The 19,279-nt window shown below is 42.5% G+C and overlaps 1 protein-coding gene and 1 pseudogene across 1 annotated transcript in view; both read left to right on the top strand.

Moving 5' to 3' along the window:
• ablim2 (actin binding LIM protein family, member 2) overlaps positions 1-19,279 on the top strand; it is a 378,415-nt gene that overhangs the window by 116,211 nt on the left and 242,925 nt on the right. The window contains exon 3 of the mRNA XM_067991317.1: positions 7,078-7,261. Coding sequence (XP_067847418.1) covers positions 7,078-7,261 — 184 coding nt within the window. The remainder of the gene's footprint in view (positions 1-7,077; positions 7,262-19,279) is intronic.
• LOC137326322 (importin subunit alpha-3 pseudogene) lies at positions 7,183-18,593 on the top strand (annotated as a pseudogene).

The raw sequence follows: 19,279 nt of genomic DNA, 5'->3' as shown, positions 1-19,279 counted from the left end.
TGTCCTTGTCTAGATTCCGAGTTTAGTTATGGTCCTTGGTGATAAGAGGTGAGATTGTACATGTAGAATATAGTCAATAAACTGATATCCAAGTGCTGCATAAAGGACAGGTAAAGGAGGTTTCACAGGGAGAAATGCAGGCCAACAGAACAGCTTGTTTGTTAATTATATGAAAGGAATCTCTGATTCATTATCTGCAGCTGGGGAGATATTTCATTATGGCTAGCCATTTACTTTCTAAGATCTCTTGCAATTCATGCTGTGGTGACATGTCACCACCGGTCCTTTGACAGCATGTGCCAATTGGGAGATAAGGGGATAGAAGCTGTAGAAAGCATGCAACCCTCCAAAATCATAATAGAACAGGCTATTTCTGGTTCACAGGTAGAACCCTCTGGATCAAGAACACCTTGAGGTAGATAGGCAGCATGATTGCAAAAGATTTTTAAGGGACTTCTCAAGAATCCGTAACCTCTACTCCATCCACTAGGGTATTACAGTCCCCACCACTTAAACCGCCCATGCTTAAATCAGGCAATTGTTTAAATCGACCAAAAAGCACTAACTATTTTCCATTTCTATTATAGTCAATTACAAAGTTGTCTTAAGTGTTTTCCATGTATTTTGGCAGATGTAAACAATTTTACAACACCAAGTTATAGTCCAACAAATTTACTTTAAATTCCACAAGCCTTCGGAGGCTTCCTCCTTCCTCAGGTGAACGGTGTGAACCGTTCACCTGAGGAAGGAGGAAGCCTCCGAAAGCTTGTGGAATTTAAAATAAATTTGTTGGACTATAACTTGGTGTTGTAAAATTGTTTACAATTGTCAACCCCAGTCCATCACCGGCATCTCCACATCATATTTTGGCAGAAACAGGTGTTTACTCAGTAGTTTTCACCTTGTTAAGGTGCAATTCCCTTGTATACATGATCGCCTCTAATTGGTGTTGGGTTACAGTTTGAACTACTCAACACTGACTGCAGTAACAAACAAGTTAAATAAGTAAACAGCACCTTGTTAGTTTCCAATTACCTGGTGTACTTAATCCCTTTAAGTGGTTGCAGCTTCAATAGTGATTTGTTGTAGTTTTGTTCAGTAGTAATGGCAGTACTATAAATTGTCCAACGTGTATAATTATGTTACTCCACCATTGGCAGCCATATCTTCAGCTGCGTAAGTCCTAAGCTCTGGAATTCCCTCCGCCTCTCTTTAAGATGCTCCTTTAAAACCTACCTCTATATGTGCTAATATTTCCTTATGTGCCTTGGTGTCACATTTTGTCAACGCTCCTGTGAAGCGCCTTGGAACGTTTCACTACGTTAAAGGCACTTTATAAATGTAAGTTGCATAGTGGGCAAATCACCTGCTGTAAGTGGTGGGGACTGTATATAGAAGTAGGGTAGCAGTTACAGCACAGTGCCATAGTGCATACAGCACAGCAATGTATTACAATAATGACATTCATTCAGCACACATGCACTCTTGCTGAAAAACAAATTGTGACTACTATAAACATTGCATTTGTGAGTTATTTATTATTACTTTTGATGTACACCCTTATTTTGTGAGTGAACAAAAGAGCAGGAGGAAAAAATGTAGGTCACATATTTATAAATGAGTGATTTGTGTAACCCATGGGTGGGTTGCAGTGGAAACATTTATTGATAAGATGCTAACTTCATATGTGAAGCCTCCATCAGTGTCTGGTTCTCTGGGCAGGAAAGTCAATTTTATCCTTCCTTCCTGAACCCTGCTGCTGTTCTTCCTTGCCAAGCATGTATTTGCATTATTCTGCAGCATGCAACATACCATGGCTCATAATGCAAGGCATCAGAAACATTGCTTTAATAGTTCCTTCATTTCTTCCTCTAGAATGTGTGTCATTATAGGCCTTTTCCTCACGGGGAGGAAGCTTCTGTTAAAGGTGTCAACAGCTGAGCTTGGGCTGGTAGCTTATGTCTCCAAGGAGCTTCCCACATGATCTGTTTTCTATTTTGACGCTGCCTGGAAAATAAACAGCTGCGTACATAATTTTCTGGCTGTAGTCGCAAACTGTCTATGTTAAGCAGGTATTGCAGTACTGTGGATGAGTAGTGATTTGCGTCCAATTAATGTTGCCTAATACTCTGGGAACACCATGCATCAGAAAAAAATGTCTGCTGGTCCAACTGCTGCTGCATGACACTCTGATGGTGTGATGAACTGATTTCAATAATTTCTCCAGCTGGTGTCTGGAAGGACTGTTAGAAGTTTATGCAGTGATCACTAACTTCCACCGACAGTGCCATCTGGATGTTACTTCTTGGCTGCAGGCCTGGTTGTAGAATTGACACATGTAAGAGATGGCACCCTTGCTGAAGTGCAGCCGCCTTATGGCACTGGTGGTCGCTTAGGTCATGGTAGCTGACATACACGTCATACTCTTGGAGCCATGAGTAATACCGAATCTGTAAAGTATGCTATGCCTTTGGATCTTCCTGGCTGTGGTCTGCTGCTGTTCCCGCTCCTGTTATTCCAGCTCCTTCTTTTCCAACACGCCCAGCAATCGACTTGATGCTGTACCCATGCGGCCTTTTTTCTCGCCATGAGCTATGTGCAGTTCAAAAACAGCAACAATTTGCATTTATGTATTGCTTTTAATGTAATAAAACATCACAAGGTTATTAAATTCCACTGACCGTGTGAACACTTGGTTGAAATTAGAGTAATTAATGCAATATGAGATCAGTAATTTTGTTTGAAATATGTTCATTTTCCTTTAATTGATGCTTGAAAAACAGTTAACATGCAAAAAACTGAATTATCATCTGCATTATTTTATGTTAGACTATTTGACTCACAGTAATGTTTGGAGCATGTACTAAAGCGTGGTACTTTGATGCAGTCATACATTTAGTCCTCCGTTATGCTGAATAAATTAGCCCCCCAAAACTTGTTCTTTAAAACCATGTTTCTGACACTCTTCAGCATTTGCTAATAGCTCAGAAATGATATGTTGTACAAATTTAAGGCACAGTTCTATAAATCAATTCTAATGGTGCTGAGGTTGATTGCAATTGCGTGTGTTATAGTGCGAAACACATTCTATTCGTTAAAGGTGACATTGCAGATAATGAGATTTGATCATGTGACATCTGATGTAATGTCTGTTCACATGACACTTGTCCGCAGGTTGTGAAGGTTATTGTAAAGTTTGTGTCCCCTGAAGTTGAGTGTCTTTGCTCATGGTTTTGTGCTAGCAGTTGTTACGTGAGAAGTTCTGAGAACCAGAAGGCTACCCGCGAGCAGGTGAGGAAAATGCACCGGTGCAAAACACAAGCGTGAATCTCCAAAGTAATGAGGTCCTGGGAATGAATTAGAGTGGGAGACCTGGAGATAAGGCTTGCTTAATAATATTTAGTGATGTAATCGGAAGACAGGTAAGGGTGTAATGGAGAATGGGAGGTCAGAGGTGAGATGGAGACCTTTTTGTTAGATCCAGTCTGGGTGTGTGTTAGAAGTGTTGGCATTGGTAGAATCAAGAACTGTTGAGGGGAAAATAACTTTTTGGTATGATGGGAGAAGGGGAGATCCAAGGGGGGCAGCTTCAGCAGCACAGATGATGCAAGTGATGTGTGAGCAGGGGTTTATGAGTTTTGGACTATTTCGAGTTTATATTGTTGATCAAGGAGGATGTTAGAGATAATGTCACTCCCTGGCTTTCAGTCAGAGAGAAGTTTTGATCATGTTTTAACTGTGGGTTGTGTTTCTTCCCACACCCAATTGAACTGTCGCTGAAGCGATTTCTAATACCAAAAACAGCGAGGCCACAATGGTGACGCTGGATACCCATAATGTCCTGTGTTTCTGAAACCTCTCTATTGTGTGAGCAGAGAGGAACAAACCGCAGTGGCCGTAGGCGAGCTTGAAATATTTTTACTCCTGGGTTGCTCACAGCAGTGCTGGGAGATCAATCCTCAATTCTGGGATTCTCTCATATAATCTGAGAGGGTTGGTGACTCAATGGAAGCCTTCAAAATTATGAAGGGTTATAACAGGGTGAATAGTGATAGATTGTTTGCACTGGTCAGTGAGACAATAAGGAGAGGGATAAGTTTAAGTTTAGAAAGACAAGAATTAGGAATATTTTTTCTAACTTTCTCTAACACAAGATGGTTAAAATGTGTTGTAGCTGAGCCCATAAGTACTTTTAAAAGGGAATTAGATATTTGCTTGGTAAAGAAAAATATTAACGGATGTGGGGAAGCCAGATGGAGAGTTGGAATGGACACGATGGCTTGGGGAGAAAACACCATGATAGAACTGATGGACTGAGTGCCATTTTTCTATGCTGTAACATTATATGGTTCTGTTCGTCCCGAGTGATGCGGTCCTTAAACCATGCTGAGAAAATTATGGGATAGGCCGTGATTTTTAACATTTTTAGTATGCATTTTTTTCCACTTTTCACCACCTTTTATATTATCAAAGTAAAGCGTAACTGGAATTCAATGCTGTTTAAGGCCAACTTTTTGAATTCTGGAAAAAAATAACTTGAATATTAAAATTGGCATTTTCACATTTTTGGGATTTCTGACTTTTTCTGTGGTATCATTTTAGGTGTAATTTATATAAAAATGATTTAATTTCAGCTCACAAAAGGTTGAATCTACTACACACAGCTTCTGGAAAAAGTGCTGAGATGGCACTGCCCGTATACTACTTCATCCTGAGACAATGAAAGTTCACGTAGACATTCCAGTGTTATTTTAGGATGGCCTGTTCATTTGAGCAGAGCACGGCATAGTTGCAGGGAACCCTCTCGTAGGAGGGTGGTAGTCAGTTTTCTTTTATTTATTCTAGGGATGTAGGCCATATTGGCTGCATTGTTAGCCTATCCCTTGTTGGCACAAAAGGGTGGTGGTGAGCCTTCTCCTTGAACTGCTGAAGTCCTTATGGTAAATGTGCTCGCACAGTGGGGTTAGCTCCGATATTACAGGATATTGACCCAGTGATGACAAAGAAACAGCGATACATGCCTAAGTAAGGCTGGTATGTTACTTCGAAGGGAACTTGTAGGTAGGTTATGGTGTTCTCACACATTGATGCTGTTGTCCTTCTCTGTGTAGAGGTCATAGAGAGAGAGAGAGATGTGGTGTATTTTGTTATTTTCTATGTTACAAAGAGTGCTATGGAATTAAGTTGAAATGAAGTGAGATTTGGTTTAAATGTTACTCCTGGGGATGATTTCACCTCCACCACCTGGGTGATAATCTAGCAGAGCAGATTGCCCACCTGTTACAGAATCCACCTCATTTTCATCCCATTGAAATCAGCAGGTAGTGAAGGTGAAAATTACCTCCTCTGTTCACTTATTGTTTGTGAAATAAACCAGCTTGTTGATTTATATTTGACCTTGTCTCACTAAAGTGTTGATGTGGAGATGCCGGTGATGGACTGGGGTTGACAATTGTAAACAATTTTACAACACCAAGTTATAGTCCAGCAATTTTATTTTAAATTCACAAGCTTTCGGAGATTTTCTCCTTCCTCAGGCAAATGTTTCAAGATCTCCTTTTCACTAAAGTGTTAATTAGGCTTTGGAAAGATTGGATAACAAGGGGTTTCATTGTTATGACCCCTGGGTCACTGTATGTGACTAGATATTGGGAAGTAAAGGTAAACCCCTGATAGTAAGGGATGCAGGATCAACTTACAGGAGAAATTAGTGACCCTGAACGCAAGAGAATATCAAGTGTAGACCCAAAATTTGTAACAGTCAAAAATGTTTTATCTTAATTTAATATCAGTGAAACATACTGGAGTTCCACCTCCTTCTATCTTGATACTATATTACAGAATTGGAAACCCATGCAACTGAGGTCTTTGTCATGTAAACAAACTTTGCACTATTTGAGAGTGTTAGTGTAGAAAGGGAAATTAACTCCATGTTGACACATTTGTGACAAGGCTTTGTATATGTAACACATTTGTTTGGTACATAATGTTTAATCTCTTTCTCAGTGCAAGGGCTTTCTTTTCCCTCCTGCTTTTTCTAATTTTTTTCCATGACATTACTTCTCTTCAGCAACTTCTTTTCAGCATCTTTACTTTAGTATTCTAACACTGATGCTGTCGACTTCCCTTCACAGATTTTCATGAGATAGGTATAAAATATTCAGGATAGAGTTAATTACATTAATAATGCACAGTTAGTGAATGTTTCCTACTGAGAACTGTAAAGCCAGTATTGCTATTTACTTAAGCAGTCACAACTGTGAAACTAAAACATTTTTATCTGTCTTTATACTGTAAAGAAGATGCTTACTGTAGTACATGCTAATATATCAGCGCCTGTGATATAATGGATTTTGTTATGTTTTCCTTCATTGACTGTGTTCTGTGCCGTAATCCAGTTTTATGTGGTATATCATTTTCATGTTTTTGGTAGTGGAAAATTCTACTGTCACCAGCTATCTAATTTTTCCTTGTCTACTTTACCCTCAGAACATGTACCTAGAGGTATAATCTCCATTACCACCAAGTGAAATTCTGCTTTCTGGAAATTGCAGACTTTAGTAGGGGCTGGCATTTTTGGCCTAGGGTGCAGAATTAGTGATCATATCTTGCTACTGTTGATGATCTCTGCTTGTGTAACACTTCTGTGGAGAAATAGGAGTGGAAATAAAAATTGTATTTCAATTTATATGAAATCAAAAGATAAATTGGCATCACAAAGCAATTTCAACTGATTTCTTTGGTCTATAAAAGCAGAATTATTTAATTTAGGGGGCATATCAATATTATATAATTGAAAGTGCGAAAACAGCCATTCCTGAAACAATCATTAATGTTTCCAGTTACATCATTTATTTTGATACATTATGTATCTGGAACAAGAATCGGCCATTAGGCCCATATGCATTCGCCCCGTTTTCTGCCAGATTTAATCCATGTACCAGTCCTCTCTTCCACCACCGAATGGTTCTGTTCTTTCATAAAACATTACCACTGGAGAAAATAATAGCTCAGAACAGTTTTAAATCTAAGCCTAAAACTTGGATTAAAGCTCATCTCTTTATGTTTTTCTTCCAGTATGTGGATGTGACTTGGCCGAGGGTGGATTTTTTGTGAGGCAAGGGGAATACATCTGCACTTCCGACTATCAGAGATTGTATGGAACATGCTGCTTCAGCTGTAATGAATTTATAGAGGGTGAAGTGGTTTCAGCTCTGGGAAAAACCTACCATCCAAAGTGCTTTGTTTGTGCTGTCTGCAGGTAAGGAAAGAAATTCTTCTGCATTTACATAATTCTATAAGGCCTGTAGGAGAAGGGTTCAGTTTATAATTACCAAGGCCCCATAAATCTATGAGTCGGTACATATCGGCACAAGTATTGAGATGCACCCTCTCTGAACCTCTGGTGACCTTGCCAAAGTCTGCGGAGTCAGGAAAATCCTGCGATTTGAATGTGTTAGGCGGGGTAGGGCCCCATCTGAGATTCCTCCACCGCTAACTGGCCAGAGATGTTGAAAGGTCCAGCTATAAACTCGTGGGTGGGGTGGAGGTGGGGGGTTGCGAGGGTCAGTGGGGGGTTTGCCAGGTAGCCTCATGATTGCCCCATGTTCACTGCCTGTGCACTCAGCTGGGCCCCATGTCTGCCCATTGGTCGATGGTACACCTGGACTCACCCAGATGTACCTGTGCCCATCACATGCTAAATCTTGAAGGCCAAGCGGGCAGGAACTCTGAGCCCCACACCCCGCCCCCTGGTCCCGGCCTACTTTCTGGCGGATCCAGCGGACTTGCACCTTTTTGAGCTGTAATATTTTAACTGTTTATGTTTGTTATCGAGAGCTTACTTAGGGTTGCGTTAAGCCTTTAACACTCTCTGCATTTGTTTTTACAAGAGTGTGTGTGTGTGTGTGTGTGTACAATTGCAGTTTTAATTCATGGAAGACATAAATTTGTGATGACTTATTCAGAAGTGCCACAAACCTTTGTGGACTGATAATCAGTGATTACATATTTCACATATTTGTGACATATGCAAATATATACCGCTAATTAACCAGTAGGGTACATCAAGTTTCTATTTTGGAGTGTGATTTTAGGTTATACATTACATTGTATATAATATAAATTGATTTTAGTGTTGTACCATTCTTGGATAAGCATAAATAAGATGTGGGACAGCTTGTAGCAAAAACATATCAGATTTTATACACTGACATAGAAACATAGCCACTGAAGAATTTGTTGTAGTAAATATAGGTCATAAGTCACACCGTCACCAGACAGAGTAGTCAGTCTAAAATCTTTTTCTGCTAGTTGACCGACTCATTTGATTCACTGTTTAGAATTTTTTTTGCTGTGTCTTTGTGGTTGCTAAGCAACAAACTAGCATCTATAAGGTAGTAACAATGCACACAAGGCTGTGAGCTCTGCTGTCTGCATTAGAACTGGTCAAGCTGTAACAAAATTTATAAGCAGTCAGGTTTGTAATTGTTGTTAGTCAGTGACATTTTGCTTTCATTATTTTTCTTTGAATTTTTGTATTCCATCGTGATAAGACCTGTTAATATTGGGGAATAGAACATTTTCCACTTCTGCCTCCCAGGAGTCAGGATTTTCTTATGGTGTTTAGTTTTCTATAAAGCAATAGAAAAAAAAACATTAAAAGGATGGTAGAGGTGGCCTATAAGGTGAAATTTTCTAACTGGTCCTGGTTCAAGCATCAGACCTCCATTATTGTGCTCTGAACACAAGAGCCACTATGACTGTATCCCACGTTCTACATCAATCCAAAAAGTCAACGCACAATACCCCTGTCATTATGTGGAACTCACTCATAGGCATTATCTTTGTTTGGAATTCTGTTTGTTGCATGTAGAAGTTTAAATGAAGAATTAACCATCACTTGCTGAACTAGGGTTCTTCAAAGATGTGTTAAATAATGGGGTGGAGATGCCGGTGATGGACTGGGGTTGACAATTGTAAACAATTTTACAACACCAAGTTATAGTCCAGCAATTTTATTTTAAATTTGTTGTTATAGAACTGTATTGTTCTATATGTATAAATGCGTAGGCTTCAAGGAGCTCCTGAAACATTTACCTGAGGAAGGAGGAAGTCTCCGAAAGCTTGTGAATTTAAAATAAAATTGCTGGACTATAACTTGGTGTTGTAAAATTGTTTACAATTAAATAATGGGGACAGGGGACAAATTAGTCAAGGTTTTTCTAAGCGTCAGCTTCAATTTCATAAGCTTTCTGCTCTAGTTGCAGTTGTCTCTGACTGGATGGAAAATCACTGGCTTTGCACCCACAATTTCCCACCATGTACTCTCTGCGAGTGCCACTTCCAGTTGGAAGCGTGGAATTGGCCCTTATATTTGCACAGATCTGATCTCACAGTGACAAAGTAACATCCTGAAACAGCTTCAACTAATTTTCACAAGCGACAAAAATATCATCTAATTGTTTTTGCTTAGTTGAAAACATTCTGTTCATTTACAATTAGAACCTGCCATGGCAGCAGTGACGTGATAGATATCATGACTTGTTCACTGAAGCTGACTGGAACCCACTCGTGATTTTGTTGTTCATGAACTGTTTGTTCAGTGGGGAGGCCAGACCCCATCCCAAATAACGGTGACCGGATCATCTGAATATGCAGGACGGGAGATTTTGCCAGTATGGGCACTTACACATGCCACCCCGAAATGCTAGCTGGAATATTGGAGTGGCACTATGCTGCACCAATGGAGAAGAGGAGGCCTGGGAAGGATCTAGTAAGAAATGTTATGTTCCTCTTCAGGTCCAATTGGATCGATTACCTTTTGCTGCAGTATTCTTCAAGCATAGCCTAGGTCCTCCTCATAACTCTTACCAGCTCTCAACTGCTGCTGTATGGCAGAATTCCTGAAGTGGCCTGGGAATTTTGCCAGACATGCCTCTTTATGTGAGAGACTGGGCCCGATGTTAGCAGGGCTGCGGGTTCTTGGCAGGGGGGCTATCGGGCGCGTGGGTAACGCGCCCGGTGAAGTTAGTAGGTTTCCCGCGCGATAGTAGCAGACAAGCCACTAATTGGATCCACTTACCTGGTCCTCCGGGTTCCCCGCTGCTGATCTGCGCGTCGGGCGGGCTGCGCATGTGCAGTAAGATCTGTCAGCTGGAGGCGCTCTATTTAAAGGGGCAGTCCTCCACTGACAGATGCTGCAACAAATAGCAAAAATTACAGCATGGAGCAGCCCAGAGGGAAGGCTGCTCCCAGTTTAATGATGCCTCACTCCAGGTATCAATACATGGGGTGAGGAGGAGGGGGAGGACAGAGATCTTCCACCCGGCGGGCGGGAGGAAGCCGCCCGCCTCTGCCACCAGGAAGGCCTGGCTCGAGGTGGCAGAGGAGGTCACCAGCGCCACCAACATATCGCCCACCTGCACACAGTGCAGGAGGCGCTCCAATGACCTCAGTAGGTCAGCCAAAGGGAGTACACGTAGTCTTTCCCCTACACTCCGTCTGCCACAGCACTGCCCCCACCCCACATCTCCTTCGGCACTGCCAACACTACTCTGTCACATCACCCCTCATACCCACTCAAACCTCATCCTCATCTTACCTGCACCTACTCACCTCGCCAGTACTCACCCCACCACTACCACGCAACCCAATCCTCATACAATCTCATGGCTCTATCCCATACTCACCCTCTCGTGCATTTCTTTCACGGCCAGCCTCACTCAACCTGCCACTACCTGTGCTGCAGCCACAGGGCATGCATCACATATGTGCAGAAGGCAGCGTAAGGCAAACGTGTCGTGAGCATGAAGGGGATGTACAAGGGTGTTTGAGGGTTCGTCATGGGTGTTACTGATATTGAATTTCAGAACAACGCACATTACACATTATATTGGCACCACTACTGCCATGTCTTCGCGAATCCTGTCTGGTTTGTGCAATAATGGCCGCTCCTGAGGATCACTATGTGGACCCACCACTGATGCCACCCATTGTGTCACTGCAGAGTGGGTGTAGGTGTATTTGCAGGGCTCTTCTGCGCAGACGACTGAGAGACATCGGCGATGTCCCTGGTTGCACCCTGGAAGGATGCGGAGGAGAAGTTGTGGAGGGCAGTGCTGACTGTGACAGCGACAGGTAAGAAGATGGTGCTCGGGCCAGCCAGGAGCAGCTCGGCATGAAAGAGGCTGCAGATGTCCACGACTACATGTCGGGTGACTCTGAGCCTCCGTGTGCACTGCTGCTCAGAGAGGTCCAGGAGGCTGAGCCTCGGTCTGTGGACCCTGTGGCGAGGGTAGTGCCCTCTGCGACGCATCTCTCTCTGCGGTAGCCCTCCCTCCTGCTGTACAGGTGGATGTGTCACAGCACTCTGTTGTGGAGCTCCATGTGTCAGAGGTGGACGGCGTGGATGGCGAGGCTGGTGATGCTGTTCGCCCTCCGAGGAGGTCATGACTGCAGCTACGGCGGCCCCCATCTGCAAGGTGTACATCTGAGGGGGTCCGCAAGGTAGGTACATGTCTCCGGACCCCGGGGTAAGCGTGCAGGTTGGTGACTTTGACTGTCGGGAGAAGGGTGGTGGAGGCCAAACTTTGTCCCAAGCGACGGAGTGACCTCCTGCAATGGGTGAGGGTCCCCCCACCTGTCAAATGGACCTATGCAGTTGCCACAGGCTGACAGCTGCAACAGGTCCATTTGAGCTGGGAGTGTTTCCCCCAGTGTGGGAAACAGTCCCATTTTGTTCTAAAATCCCACATAGTCCCTTAATCAGGTCAGTTAATGACCTGAAATACCTAAATAAATACTGTCAAGTGGCATCCCGCTGGCTTTAATTGCCTGCGGGATTCCCACCAGCGGGGGCTGCGCGCGCACACTGGCGCGTCAGCGGGGAACCCGGAAGTGCATGGGTTCGGGACGGGCTCCGGTACCGCGCTGGGATTCTCCGATTTTCGGAGCCCCCCCCACGGGAAACGCACCCGATAGCGGGTGCTAAAATAGAGCCCACTGTCTCCCCAAACAGAATTTCTTATAAGGACGCAAATGGGACATTTCACTTATAAATGCTATTACAGATTCTGCATCTAGCATTGTTTCTGGTAGGGTTTTAAGAATCCTCTGCATTTTAAAAGAAATTCTCCTAACTCCTCCATTCGCTATTCTTGTGATCTTAAATTTGTGCCCCTCTACCACTGAGTGGTAGAAATAGTTTTTCCATATTTACCTTACAAAAGCCCTTTTATAATTTTGAAAACCTCCATCAGATCTCTTAATCTTCTCTGCTTGAATGAAAAGAGCCCCAGTTTCTCTAGTCTCTCCTCATACCTAAAGCCTCTCAACTTCACCGGGAATGCGGCGGAAACCCTGTTTATGCATGTAAAAGGAGTTTACGACACACTTCTGCTGAAATTATAGTGGCGGAACAGAAGCAGCTCCAAGGAATTTCCAGGCTCATGACATGTCCCTGATACGTGGTATGTGTTATGCAGATTTTTATTAAATGAAATCAGAATTTCAAATTTTAGGTAGCTTAGTGCCACAATACATTGAATCATCAATATAAGTCTTAAGTATTTGGGTAACTTTTGTAAAGCAAAGATCCAGCATGGAGCCTTGCTTGACTAGAGCTCTAACTGGAGAATTAGCTACTGAGGTCAATGTACTTGACTTGCGACCTTCACAATTTTCCAGTGATTTAAAATGAATCACTTATGAACTTGGAGCACCACAATTGGGCACAATGGCCTCCGTGCTTAACTCTTCAGTTCTGACCACCCGTCAAGTGAAACCTCGCAAAGTTTACCTTCTGGTTGTGGTGGCGATCTGCTTGTACAAGAGGTAAGTACTTGGTAACGTTAATCAGGGCTAGAATGGTCCCCTGGACTAGTTTTTGATTGCCTAAGGAGGTTGGAGAGGAATTTTCCCAAATTTTTCCCCCTAATTGGCCTGGGTTTTTAAACTGGTTTTTGCCCCGACCAGGAGATTACATGGCTGCCAGGTGGAGTGGGGGCATGTATTTATTGTTATGCACAAGGCATCATCACCATATGGGACAGGCTGGATGGACCAGCAGGTCTTTTCCTGTCCGTCATTTTTTGTATGTTCATATTGTGTCTAGGTCTGTCAGGTGTAATGTATATAGATGTTCAGCTGGCTAAGGTCTGTGCAAGCCTGAAAAACAATTCAAAAGGACTGTTTGTGACACTTAACTGGTCTGTAGCAGCTGTAAAAGTGACCCAGCACCAGCAAGTAATTTTTTTCCTAGCTATTTGTCAATGGCTAAAAAATTCGACTTCCACCTGAAACGGGCGCGAAGTTGGTGGAGCGGTTGCTGCACCCGCCTGTCCGTGCCGTCGCGAGACCTGAACAAATTTCAGATTTGGGCTTCATCTAAATGCTGCCGGCAGATCGGGTCTGGGACTGGGAGGGTGACCCTCAAACGGGCTGGCAGTGGGCTGGAATTTATTAGAGGGTCCTGGAGAAGCACTCCAGTTTCTCCTGGGCTCACAAAAATAAAAACTCAATTTTGTGGACCATTTTTTGAGCAGCCTCCAGTGGGCTGCTTGCACATTTACAGATCTGCCTGAATATTGCATCAGGTGTGCCTTGGGCATCAAAGAGATGATCGTGGTGTCCCTCCGCCAATGTCAGCCTGAGTGACTCATGCACTTTTCTTAAGAGCTCATGAGTGTGGATTTCCACAAGATTGCACAGGCACAGGTGAAGGCACACCAAAAACGTTATACCATTATTGGCTTCCCGAGTGTTGGGTGTGGTACACATGTTGAATTGACTGTACATACAAGATAGTTAATCTGATTACATCCATTGATGGGAAGCAGCTTTTCATTTTCTCAAAGTAGATAGTGCACAATGTTCAGAAAATGATCCTCATAGTAAATGTGTAATACTTTGGTTCAATGCATGATTCCTGGATCTTGTTGAGGCACATGTGTGTGGTTTATTTGAACAGGATAATCAGTTACAAGGATGGCATTTGTAACATAATAGCTACAGTCTCATATGGCTCATGACTCCATTGTATAACCCACAGCTGCCAACAGAACACAAGTATAGCTAGGCATACAAACGATTAGTTATACATCAATCATGTGATGTTTTTAAACAGCAATATCAGTGCCTGGGTCACTCGGAAGATACCATGCAAAAGGAGCTAGTGTGGAGTGCACAATATCTGCCTGGCTTCCCTTCCATTTGAAAGTTGGCAGCATATAAATTAATGGAAGGAAAATTAGGCAGGGCAGGTTGCTTTATATGCAGTGTGCTCCGACCTGCCTGATTTCCCGATATTCACTACGCTCAGGTGATCTAGTGCACTGGGCTCAAACTCAGAATTATCTCCCCTAATGTCTTTGAGTGGGTCTTGCATGCAGTAAAATTAATGTATATTTAGCGATGTACGGTTATTGAATGATATCATAATGCATGGCAACAGCACATAATACTGGTGGATCTCAACATTCTGATGTTGCAATTCACTGTAAAGTAGAACACGCGTGGAGCGTAATCTTTCCAGAATCTGCATCATTTATTCCTCTTGCCCCCCTCCAAGCATTCCAAAGTGAAAGGGCTGTGCCACCCTCAGGCCTCCTTCTGCTGCTGTGGTTGTTCTGTGATTGTAATCCTGTCCTGACCTGGTAGTTAAACACTGTCCACTCCCTTATGTATTTTCACATCATCAAAATGTTTCTGGACCTCTTGCCAGGTTTACTTATTCATGGAGTCTGAAATGGTCGAATACAATCTCCTCCCAGGCTTCCCTTGTGTGGATTTGGAGAATCGATGCCAGTTCTCACTATTGAGCACCTTCTGGACACAACCTGCTCCGCAATCAGCTCCACCTTAAGCTCTAAGAATTTGGGCTTTCTGCTGTTTTTTAGATACAATTGCTATTTTGTATTCCATTTTTGCTGTAAAACTACAGCATGATGATTTATAGGGGTCAAATGCCTTTTTCAGCTTAACTAATTCTTGTAGCTGTGTAATGATTAGATATGTCACTATTTCCCATTGATGAATAAAAATGTTCTGCACCAGAATAGACAGTACTTTTTAATGGGGATTTGTTCCCTGGTGGACAAGTTTTAAATGAAAGATTCTCTTCACAAACAAATAAACTCTGATATTTGGAGTTCTGAAATAAACTCTTAAGTAATTCATAACAAGTTGCTGTTCACATTTAATTTGTTTTGAAACAGTTAAAGCAGTTTCAGAAACAGGGGAGCAGATTGTGAGCTATTAATGTTTTTTATTTTTACTTTATCAGTCTTTCATAGTTGACTGAATATATTTATTCAAATTTATATCATAAAATGTATTATCAACGAGTTACGGGACACAATTGAAAATATTTATTACATAGAAAAGCAATACTACAATCACAATGTGGGTAATTTTCAGCCAACTCATTGGCTACATTTAGTTTTTAATGGTATCTCAAAGTTAAAGTGAAAAGGGACTGGGGACTATTCTGACAAGTCCTGTCATTCAAATAAAATGCTTGAATTACAGTAGGGACCAAGCAGGTGAGAAGGCAGATAGCCTGGTGGTAGCTGCGTTCGTTATGTGGCTTTTTTTGTTGTTGCAGTTGATAAATAGCCCCCCATCACACACAGGATGGTTTCACAAACGGTGGGGTAGGGGGGTGGAGGGTTGGGGGGGGTGGGGGTGAAGGAAAGCGAAAGCAACACTGGCCTTCCACCCAATACTACCAGGATCCTGTCCAGTTTGGGTTCATTAGGCATTCATGATATGCTCCAGGCGGGATTTACGCAAGCAAGTGGGAGCCCACCAGCAGCCGACAGGAATATCTAGGCGGTTCTACAGTGGGACCATTGTTGCAGCCACAGAAGAGGCAGGAGACAAATCAAAAAGGCAAAAAAGCCACAAAGACTTTAATGCAACTCACTGAAGGCCTCAACAGGTAAGTGCTGGAGGCTGAATTGAGGGGAGAGGCCTCCATTTGCCATTTGTGAGGCCATTCCTACCACTACCTTAGACCAACCGCCAGGCGTCATGTGGCAGTCCTGGGGAGTGGAGGGAACTGGGGTGGATGGGAGGGAAATAGGCAGATACCCAGCCCCTCCCTCCCTTCGCCAGCATTTGATGTGGTGGGGGAGGGGAAGGGGTGGCCAGTGGCAGTCCCGACAGGGATGGGGGAGGGAAATTAAGGTTGGGGCAGCAAGGCAGTGTTAGCCCTCACTGCTCACTTTTGCCCCCTTTTCCACTGCTATCCTACCTGATTTCAGACAGAATAGCGGTGGAAAATCTACCGCTCTGAGGCAAATGCCAATCTGGCTTTATAATGTAAACAAGATGTCAACATAAATTTGTAGGACTAGCTGGTTGGTTGTTTTTTGCACTTGGGTATGCTGAAATAGTTATTGGTCATAAAGATAGAATATTGACTAAATTTATTTGCTAAAACCTCATTTGAATATTGAAATGTGATTGGTTGGGAGATTTGATTTGGACCGTGTCATAATACTGGTATGATGACCTACTAAACTCAGCCACAGATAGTAAGTAAAAGGGAGCCCTGTGCGTAAACAGGCACTTTGATTTTGCAATCCTCTTAGTAATATGGTCTCAGAAAAATTTGTAATTCAGATCTACTCCATTTAAAAGTTATAATGAGTGGTCCATTCCTGGGTATAAAGGCGAGGAAACATTGGATAAGAGATCTGCATTTATTGAATCTTTAACTTTTCTTTTAAACACAAATCCTTTCTTCAAGAAGCAAATGGAGATGGCAGATAACAATAAGTTGGATAATCAAAGGATAAAGAATTTCAAGAAAAAAGGGCGGGATCTGGAGACTGTGAGACGACAACAAAATGAGATTGTTGTTGAACTAAGAAAGATCAAAAGGGATGAACACTACTTGAAGCGAAGGAACGTACTAGTAGGAAATGAAGAAACTGATCCCGATGGTGATATCAAAGTGCAAAATGCATCTTTAGAAGAAATAGTAAAAAATGCAAGTAGTGATAACCAAGAGATTCAACTCAGCGGAGTGCAAGCTGCTAGAGAGTTGGTGTCCGGAGATTATGCTCCTCCAATAGGTGATTTAATCAACTCTGGCATTTTTCCAATTCTTATGCGCTGTCTAGAACAGGACCACAATCCTCCATTGCAGTTAGAAGCAGTGTGGGCTTTAGCAAACATTGCTTATGGTCCTTCAGAACACACAGAGGCTGTGATTAAATCAAATGCTGTCCCGCTCTTGTTAAGATTGCTAAGCTGTCCACATCAGGATGTGTGCGAACAAGCACTTTTGGCTTTAGGTAACATCATAGCCGACGGGCCTAAATGTAGAGACTATGTCATTAGTCTAGGTGTGATAAAGCCCGTGCTTGCTTTTGTCAGTGCTTCAGTCCCCCTTACTTTCCTTCGCACTGTTACATGGGTAATTGTTAATCTCTGCCGTCAGAAAGACCCTCCCCTGCCAAAGGAAACTGTTCAAGAGATTCTTCCAGCCTTGTGTGTTCTTGTTCACCACAATGATGTTCATACCTTAATAGACACTGTTTTGGCCTTGTCCTACATAACAGATGCTGAAGATGAGCAGATCCAGATGGTTATAGATTCAGGAATAGTTCCTCATTTGGTGCCACTTTTTGGCCATCAGGAGGTCAATATTCAGACTACGTCATTGCGAGCTGTGGGAAATATTGTAACTGGTACCGATGAACAAGCACAAGTGGTCCTGAACTGTGGAGCTCTTTCCTATTTCCCAGCATTGCTAACTCATCCTAATGCGAAACTTAACAAGGATGCTGTATGGTTTCTCTCCAATGTCACTGCTGGAAACCAGCAGCAGGAACAGGCAGTGATCAATGCTAACCTTGTTCCTATGATTGTAAACCTCATGGAAAAAGGGGATTATGCTACTCAGAAAGAAACTGCTTGGGTCATAGCCAATCTAACTAATTGTGGCAGGAAAGATCAGATTAACTACCTGATTGAACAGAATGTAGTAGTTCCATTCTGCAGGCTGCTTACACTGCTGGACCCTCAGATAATTATAGTGGTACTGGATGGTTTAAGTAATATCCTGAATACAGCAAATGATAAGGCAGAACTAGTAGCAAACCGGATTGAAGAGTGTGGAGGTTTGCAAATGATTGAACAATTACAACTGCATGAAAATGAGGAGATATATAAACTGGCATATGATATCCTTGATCAGTTAACAGAGGAAGATGAAGATTCTATTCTGGTGCCAGAAAAAATGCAAGATACAAAACTCGGTTTTAGTTCTTCCACAAGCAATCCAGAAAAAGAGTTCCAGATCTAAGGAGGCATACTTTCTGGAGTTATTGAAAGCAAGCATCACTAAATGGAAGATTTGATCAATTCTGCTTGTTTCCAATACTACATTAAATTGAAAAGCTGTCCTACAGATTGTGTTTGGCATCCACGAAAATCCCAAACAAAACTAGACTCCTCCATTCAAGTCATGGTTGCGATTCACTTATCGGAAAAAAACTTCTCGTCACAGAGGTGTCCCTATGCATACAGTTGAATGTAAATGTATGCAGACTTGGTTTCCTTTTACAAGTCAATGAATAAAGCCCAGAAAACAGCAATATGAGTTTGTCTCTATTTATACTACATGGATTGCAGCGGTTGAAGAAGGCGGCTCACCGCCATCTTTTCAAGGGCAATTAGGGCGGGCAATAAATGCTGGCCTTGCCAGCGATGCCCACATCCCATGAATGAATTAAAGAAAAAATACTAAATAGGTACTGGAGAATTTAGGCAGTTTAGTTGTAGTATTCATACATTATTGTGTAAGATAGGAAGCTTAGAGGAAATATGGTTGGAAATGCCAGTAGCAGAACACTCAACTTCTGTGTGGGGAAAAAAAAAATTCTACCTTCCCCCCCCCCCCCAACTTTGTTCTTCTAGTGATAATCCAAAGTTTATGCCCCATGATGATGCTGTACTCAGTGATGATCTTGCAATGGCCATTGAATTTCTATCTTGACCCTTATGATTTTATTTCTCTTGGTCTTTTAGAACCTCCAAATAAATTTGTTTTCTCTTCTGTTGTTCATTCATCTTAAAAACAAAGGCATGGAAGTTCTGGGAGGGTTCTGCTGATCTCCCAGCATAACTTAGGTGGGAGACCAGCAAGAACCACTAGGGAAATCATGTAAACAACTATTTTCAGACATTTACGCCATTTCGCTTGGAGGTGGTGCAGCGTGGGTTCACCAGAATGATACCTGGGCTTAAGGGGTTAAATTGTAAGGAC

The sequence above is a fragment of the Heptranchias perlo genome, chromosome 1 (assembly GCF_035084215.1).
Source record: "Heptranchias perlo isolate sHepPer1 chromosome 1, sHepPer1.hap1, whole genome shotgun sequence".
Classification (NCBI taxonomy): Eukaryota; Metazoa; Chordata; class Chondrichthyes; order Hexanchiformes; family Hexanchidae; genus Heptranchias; species Heptranchias perlo.
This window is presented reverse-complemented; position numbering and strand designations above follow the sequence as displayed.